We start from the raw sequence: 8,353 nt of genomic DNA, 5'->3' as shown, positions 1-8,353 counted from the left end.
CCCGTTTCAACCAAGTGCAAATCCCATTTGGATTGCGAGTACATGAGCAGCAATACATTTTTAAAAACAAAATAAGTTCCGTAATGTGGTTCACTTCACACCATGTTAACCACTACTTTAAGGAAAATAGTTGAACAGTGTTTTCTTTAACTTCAATTTTCAAATGTAAACTTATTTTATTCTGAATCAGCCCCATTTCCATAGGAAACGTTTGGCTGGCCTAAATGGAGTTCTTTGTGAAACACCAGGCATTCACAATTCGTGTGTGGCCACCAGTGGAATCTGCACTTGCCACTTTTTGCATGACCAAGCCTCTTTGTGAATCTGGCCCACAGTGTTTATTGCATATAACGCAACACAAACTGCTATGATAACCACTAAATTAGCTAGTGAAAGAGTTTAAATTGATGAACAGGTTCTAATTGAAAACATGACATAAATGACAACATATTTAAAATTTACAATGAAAGGAAAACATACCTCCTTTCAGTCTCATAAAATGCACTATATTTGAAGAAACCAGGTCAAATCTTACAAAGGGTGCCAAAAGACAAATATACATCATAGGTATGGAAAAAAAAATACTATGTGCTAGATTGCCAGGAAGTTAAAAACATTCTAAGAAGCAATTTGCAACACTTATTCTAACTGAAAATATTCAACTGGTTTTGGATGAAAAGGTACACACTAATTGCAATAGCAAAGAGCGCCATGTGGATTTATGTGCATACTAGTTCAAATAATGTCATAGCTTAAAGCAATTACATTTACAATCAGTAACCCAAAACATTTTTTTTTTATGCAGAGTTGCCTTATTATTATTTATTTTTTTAGCGTGTATTAGGTACACTCTAAAACCAGACTCCTTTAAACATATTCATTACAACTTAAGGAGCAGTGTATTTAAGGAGAAAAATAAGAAATTCTATTGTTTGTCAGTAAGGTTTGTGCGTACTGTTTTTCTATGAACGAAGGTCATTTAAAATAAACATGCTTTTAAAATATATTGTATAGGTTGTAGCTAGAAAGAACTAGTTAAATGCAATTTCACAAATGATACATAAGGTCAGACAATGCTTGGAAATGAACACGTTCAAATTGTAACTGATTTGAGGCATTGTAAAGAACATCATGGGATAAGGTAAGTTTCAGTTTAGAACCAGCTGAACATGCTTACCAGTGGAATTATAGTCATTGTCTTGTTTTTGCAGATTCCCAATGAAACCAAGAAAATATTGAAATTGCAACCGTACCAAAGTACTCACTAAAATATTGTAAATTATAACTCTGTAGTAATTATCTTGCAATGCATAGTAAAGAAAGCCAGCTTTACTTTGCATCTGCCACGTCCTGTGAAAAAATACAAAAAAGGTTGCTGAAAAAAAAAACATTAACATTTTTAACCAATATTTAGAGACTGAAGTTTACTGCAAACATGACAATACAGCTATCATTTGAAAAGTAGTTTGAAAATTACAAGTATAAGTTTTATGATTTCATCAATACTAACAAGCATTACATTTAAAAGTAATGATTTGGCCATAACATTGCGTAAGAACATCATATGTATTCATTTAAAGCAAATACAAAATAGATGTGGTGCTCTCACAACTCAACACGTAAAACTCTATACATTAATTTCAAAATAAAGATAACTTTTGATAAACAATAATTACATTCAATGTTTGTTCAAAGGTTGCTTGTGTTTTTACAGTCAAATGGAGTACAACCTTGTGTTGGGGATTTCTGTAACGGGAGTTGTATTACAAATATACATTTTTGTAAATGTACTTAAATGCAACTAATTACACGGCAGAAATGTCACAAGATGCAAGGAAAAACCTCCTTCAACATAAATGTCTAATAAAAGGATTTACGGTTTGTTGTTTCTTATTCCATAATTCAAAATTGCTCTTTACAAGTGCAGTAAATTAGACAGAGGCCCATAAATAAAGCAAATATTTGTTTTAATTTCTAGCATCCTCATGAGAAACAAATAATGTCTCATTTCTGTATGCCATATATAAAAAGTACAAAGGTTGTTGCTTTCAGTTTCAGCACACACATAAGAATAAAATAACCCACCGCTTTTCTTTTTACCAAGCACCACGCATTTCACCATCATGTATCAGGTTAATACTAAGTTGAGGTTCATGGTCATTGGTTATTGCTAAAGATTACTAAAACGTAGAAAATAACAGCACACCCTACACTTCTTCACTGTTCAGTTGACTCAAAATATAACACTTAGATAGTGCTCACTGGTTACCCTCAACAAAACGTTGATTACATTATTTCACTAATTCAAAGTAATAAATTCATACTTTTACCAACACTTAGGGATGGATAGCCATGCGTATATTTAAGATGTGATTAGATTTAAACATTAATGAAATTACTATAAAGTCCCAGAACATGCAACTCCAAATTGTTCAAGTCTTTACAGTACCACCTGGTGACAACAGTGAACTTATATTAATATTCAAATCAAAGTAACATCAACTGATCCATTTCAAAATGTTTGTGTTTAGTTCTTGGGGCATGAGTAGCTTCAGAAGTTGTATAACATGATGTTTATATAAACGTACATTTATTGTGAATCGTCTGCAAATTACCATATGTTGAAACCATGTTCTAAAAGTCACCAATGGTCAATGTTTCTAATTATGAGTTTGTTCATGACTCCACAAACTGAACGCAGTTTTAAATGTCCTGTGACAAAGTTTGCACATATACTGTCTTTTAAAGGTAATTGCTGAAAGTGGAGGTGCATGGTAAAAGAGAGTATCAGATTCTTGAGGAGCAAATAATTTCTCTGAAGTATTTGGATGGTCAGTAAAGTCTGTAGGACTATCAGGCTTGATAGATTGTATTTTCTGCAGCAATGTTTGTGGTGGTGGTGGCAGCGGAGGAGGTGGTGGTGGCGGAGGAGGTGGTGAGGGTGATGGGGATTTTGCTGGCTGACATGGTTCAGGGTCTTTACATGGTGGTTCTTCCCCAGCATGAGGCATGTGGGACTGGAAGTGGCTCCACAGACGGAAGTTGGTGCGGAAGGCCTTGTTGCATACATGACAAATGAAAGGTTTTACAGAACACAAAAGCTCCTGGTGACGTTCAAGCTGCTTGTGCACAGTAAACATTTTGCCACACTTTTCACAAGACCATATACCACTTTGTTTGTCAGAGATCTCCTCCTTTGGCTCCAAATTAACTTCACATATCTCATCTTCTAGATCATCAGGTGGTTCTTCTTTAATTTTAATGTTGAAATGTGTGGAAACAGTAAGATCTTCAGGAACGTATGACGAATCTTCTGAATCAAAATTTGATTGCTCTGAAGAATCACTGAATGTGCTATCGTCTTTTGTAGAAACAAAATTATTTGTTTTATTAGGGTCTGATACAGACTGTATTCTTGGAACATTTGATGGCATTGCACAGCCTATTTCACCATTGTGATCAAGAAGGGGTAGGGAAAAATTCTCAGTTGGAGCCATTGTGTTCTGATTATGAACTTCAACTTGGTGACGCCAGATACTGAAGGACGATTTAAATGTACGCATGCACTCTAGACATGTGAGCTTCTTGTACTCGCAACGGTTTTCATGGTCATGTTTCATAGCTGAAGAGGAAAATCTAAGACTGCAATAGGGACAAACGGTGATATTTCTACAAAGTCGTTCATGATTCCCAAGTTCTATCAGTGAGTAAAGCTTAGCATTGCAATGACGACAGTGGTATGCTTCCTTGTTTTCAACAGGACTCTCAATATGCATACGCTCTTTTGGTTTAATATGTTTGTTTCCACTAGGCTTTTCCCCTGGGTGCATTTTGATGTGTTGCTTAAACTGTGAAAGAAAACGATACACTTTGCCACAATATGAGCAAATGTAAGCTCCTTTACCTCTTGATCTTAGGTTCCTTTTCATCAATTGTGCTTGGCAACTTGACTGTCCCTGGAAGCCTTGTTTTCCACGCCGTAGTTTACCTATTAGTGCTTTTTTTATTTCCCGATCTCTTGCTTTCTTTATTTCTCGCTCCCTTACTATGTCAATCAATTTCCTTTGGAACTTTTCATCCAAGACAGCATGAGAGCTTGAGGCGGGTGATGGGTTCTTCACAATGCCATGCTGTGTCTGGCAATGAGTCCACACTTTAAAATTTGTGTGAAATCTCTTGTGGCAAATGTCACACGCATATGGTTTCTCTGGATTATGGTACATGTTAACATGCCGGTGAAGGCCTGCAGTTGATCTAAAAATCTTAAGGCAATGTTTGCATTTAAATTTTTTATTTGGCCTAATTTCTTCCAACTCACTGTATTCTTCTTTATCATCCTCAGAATCTGGAAAATCATCAGCATGTGAAGGACTTGAACTTTCCATAAAATGTTCCTGTGGCTTTGGAAGACTGTTCCCTTTCATTTTCAATCTTTTAGATGGTTGCCGCCTGACATCTGCTTGGAACCTTCGCTTAACTGGGATTTTACTCATGTGTGTATGAATTTCTTCAGTTTTTAAATATAAATCTTTACTGTTAGATGTTGAAGAATCTCCCACTGTAACTCTTAATATTTCTGCAGGATCGGAAGGCTCAGATATTGGGCTGCTTGGTTCAGTTTTTATTTGTACCTCTGTAACAGGTGAGGCAACTTCCTGATTGGTTGACTGAGAAGCACTAAAGGACCTGAGGCGATGTGGATGAATACCTTGTGTCTTGTCAGTTGTACTTGATTTCTCTACAGAATCATTGGGAGGCTGCTTTCGATTTGCATCACTAGGTGTCTCTCCTGAGCTACTATTGGTAAATGAATCACATAAAGGATGTGACTCAATAGAAGACAAATAGGCTGGAACTTGACTATCCATCGACAATGACCGTCGAAGCAGACTTTTTACAAGAGGACCACTTCTATCAATACTCTGATTTTCAGATACAGACTCATCGGATGGAACAACAAGTCCCAATTTAGGGAAGTATAGCATGTTCCTATCCTCTTTTCGATCCACGCTCATCTCTTTTCCAGAATGTCCAAATATAAATGAGGTATCGATAGAACCACATACAGATGCGCCAGAAGCCAGATCTGGCCTTTTTAAGGGAACCTCCATAGTCTTACTGTGTAAATGTTGACTGCCCACACCATCTGCTAGTTCTTTATCTTTTTGAGATTTTGGCAGCAATGTGTCACCTCTTCTCATCCAGCCACTTCGATTTTCCTCATCTACTGATCTAGGGGGATCAAGCAGTTTGGTGTAGCTTGCAGAGCTCTCTTTTATATCTCGATTTTCACTGGATGATGAACTATATAAAGGGTCAACTGATCTTATTCCATGTTGTCCATTTGTAGAAGTCTTCAATGTAAAAGAGGAAGACTTCGAGGATTGGCTGAAGTCATAGTCCGCATTACCTACAACGTTCTCCTGCATTTCATTTCGGCTTTGACGAACAATTACACTTCTTTGCTTAGAATTGCTTTCATCATCATCATCTTGAAAAAAGCTGCTTTTATTTGAACAAGTCGAAAAAGGGCCTTGTGGGGTTTTAGACAGTATATTAGTAAGAAATGAGATTCCAAGGCTGTAGCCTAACTCTTGCACAGCTGCAAGACTGCCTTTCTCTACAAACAAAGATGAAGAATAAATGTAATTCAAGACATTGTCAAATGCATCTGGTTCACAGAAGTCAAGCTGAAACACGGTTTGAGAGTCGTTGTCCTTGTTTGTGAATAAGGTATGAAAGTATTCACTGCTGGCAGCCAAAACATTCTTATGAGCTCGGAATTTCTGGTCTCCGACAATAAGATGTACATCACAGAGGTGCCCCTTCAGACGTTCCTCATTGAGAGCACTTAACAGAGAAATAGCATGTGCTGGGTTTATGTAATGCAACAGTCCCTCCATGATTTGCATATATCTGCAAGAAAAAAACAGACATTCTTACATTTCTACTAACAAACATATTAACATGTGTTATAACAAATAATTCAGTTAAATCCAAATTGATAAAACAGTCCTTAAAAAGAAGTAAATAATATAAAATGGCAGTCATGATTCGAATGTTCAAACTCCTGGCTTTCTCCCTCTGTCAACCCTTGGAGATCAATTTTTTTTAAGCTAGTTAGGATAGAACACCTTCTTGGATTTAAAGACATGTACAGTTCTAAGGACCTCCCTGTGGCAGAACTTCGCAACCCCATTACATACGGTACCAAAATCCAATTGTTTGGTGTCAAGGATTTAAGAGCAAACCACAATCATTGTCCAGAAGGTAAGCTGAATGTGTGTTGTGATGGAGCTAAAGCATGGAATAAGACGCAGGTTTTAAAAAAGGAAAGTTCTAACAGAGAGCGTAACATATCAATGACTGTGGTTGAAGCATATAAATTATGCAAAATCTATATTCCAAAATGGCTGAACAATGAGACCATTGAATAATGTGTTAAAGAGCGAAAGGCAGCTGCCTCGAAGGATTTAGAAAAAAGTAAATGCTTTTGAGAAGTTACCAGAGGTTGGCATTGATAGTAGAATGAGCATGCAGTGCAATGTTGACAGGCATTTCACAAGCTTTGTATGAACTGCAAATACAAGAAACTACCCACCTGATAATAGGGGCCTTTGAAGACTCCTGACAGTTCAGGTATGATTAATACATGATCAGCCCATCTGAAGCATTTCATTCCAAGTAAGCTCTGGGGCTCTAGGCGTATTCAAATTGTACTTCCTCAGCTAAAGACCTACCAGGCTTGGCTGACAAACCGTGAGAAGAGTCTCCTGCTGTAAATGAAAAATCAATAACTGGAGATAAAGAAAGGTACAATCCTAGGTACTACATACACATGTGAAATTGCAAGATGTACAATAGCTGAAAGTGTGTGAATTTAATCACCTTTCTTGACTGCAATAAGAGCTATCAGAACTCCTGCTTTTCAGTCTAAAGGTGCATGCGGCCAAAGGCTCAAATGGTTAATGCATAGAAGTGTTTGACTGCCTCATTTCGCCAATAATTAATGCCATCAGTTCTACCAAAGTAGTCTGCAATATCCGACAAATTAAACTCTACGTTTGTGGCATTGTTTAACAGGCTGCAAACGGTTTCTGAAGGACCAGGCAACAAGATTGCTGCCAATCACATTCCATTCCTTTTCCCTACTATAAAGGCAAAGTAACCTCCCCCCAACCACGGTCATCCTAAGAAAAGGACTACAAAAGAATGGGAGACTCCTGCTGGGTTCGGTGTTGGCCTACCAAAGAGCCATATCACCCCAGCATGTGCATCTCACTCACACACATCGACAAGGTCACCAGTTATGTCTCACAACAGGATGTCCTCATCTCAACAGATATCCCTCTCTCAAACCTCCTTACCAACCCTCACCTCTCTTCCCACCTTGACTTGCCCTATCCCCTCCTCCCACACTGCCAGTCTCCTTCTCCGTCATTCGACTTATGAAGCGTGCGTCAGTCGCTGCTTTTGCCTCTTCTTTTTCATCCCTCCTCTTCCCTCTTCATTAGACTCTCCTGTCTCTGTTCTTGCTAACCTCCATCTCTATCGCCAACACCCTGACATCCTTGCTCCAGTCATGAGGATCCGCATGAAGCATGCCTCCAGATGCAATTCTTCGTATGACTCTACTTGCCCGCTTTGAAACACCAGTGCGAAGCTACAGAACGAAAGTGGCAGGCATCTAGCTAATCTTCGGACAAACTGCCCGTCACCTACTCCAAAGGCAATACCGTCTCTCCATCTTCTCCAAAAGGATGGCTCATGTCTAAGCCCCCATCTCTGGAGGCACAAATAACACAGCTGAACTCTTTAAAATCTTCAAGGAACTTGCCAATCCTACAGCAGTCTCCTCCCCTCTCCAAAACTCTAAACATTCTGTCCTCTCGGACTTCTGCTTCCTCCCAAAACCGCAACCCCACTTTCTCTTGCCTCCCTTGCCCACCCTCCTCTTTCTCTCCCATTGCGCCTGATGAGATCTCTAGAGTGGTCTGCTCTATGAAAGTCTCCACTAAAAAGGTGCTCCTCCAGAACCATCAAGGACAACATCACCCCTCACTCCAGCCTTGGCTGACCTCTGCAACCACTCATTTGCCACTGGCTCCTTCCCTCAACCCCTTGTGCACTCTCCTAAAAAAGCCGTCTGCTGACCCTTCTTGCCCGGCTATCGCTTGATCTCCATCACCCCTTTTTTGGGCAAACCCATTAAGAAGCTGATCATCCCCCAACTGACCCTCCACACCGAAATGGCCGGTTGCCTCCATGACCACCAGTCCAGTTTCAGGGCATCCAGAGGCATGGAAACTGCTCTCCTGAACACCCGTGAAGACTTCACTCTCTAACCTGGATT

General features: G+C 39.0%; 1 protein-coding gene across 9 annotated transcripts in view; it reads right to left on the bottom strand.

Annotated features, from left to right (window-relative positions):
• Nucleotides 1-484: 484 nt before the first annotated feature.
• ZBTB21 (zinc finger and BTB domain containing 21) overlaps nucleotides 485-8,353 on the bottom strand; it is a 227,118-nt gene continuing 219,249 nt past the window's right edge. For 3 of the 9 annotated variants that reach the window (XM_069636023.1, XM_069636025.1, XM_069636027.1), the window contains 2 exons: nucleotides 6,602-6,776; nucleotides 485-5,916 (listed from right to left, as the gene is read on the bottom strand). In XM_069636023.1, the coding sequence (XP_069492124.1) occupies nucleotides 2,661-5,912 (3,252 nt within the window). In that variant the 5' untranslated portion in view covers nucleotides 5,913-5,916; nucleotides 6,602-6,776 and the 3' untranslated portion in view covers nucleotides 485-2,660. The remainder of the gene's footprint in view (nucleotides 5,917-6,601; nucleotides 6,777-8,353) is intronic. The other 6 variants (XM_069636024.1, XM_069636026.1, XM_069636028.1 and 3 more) reach the window with 2 other exon arrangements.

This window comes from Ambystoma mexicanum, chromosome 7p (assembly GCF_040938575.1).
Source record: "Ambystoma mexicanum isolate Mex_15411 chromosome 7p, UKY_AmexF1_1, whole genome shotgun sequence".
NCBI lineage: Eukaryota > Metazoa > Chordata > Amphibia > Caudata > Ambystomatidae > Ambystoma > Ambystoma mexicanum.
This window is presented reverse-complemented; position numbering and strand designations above follow the sequence as displayed.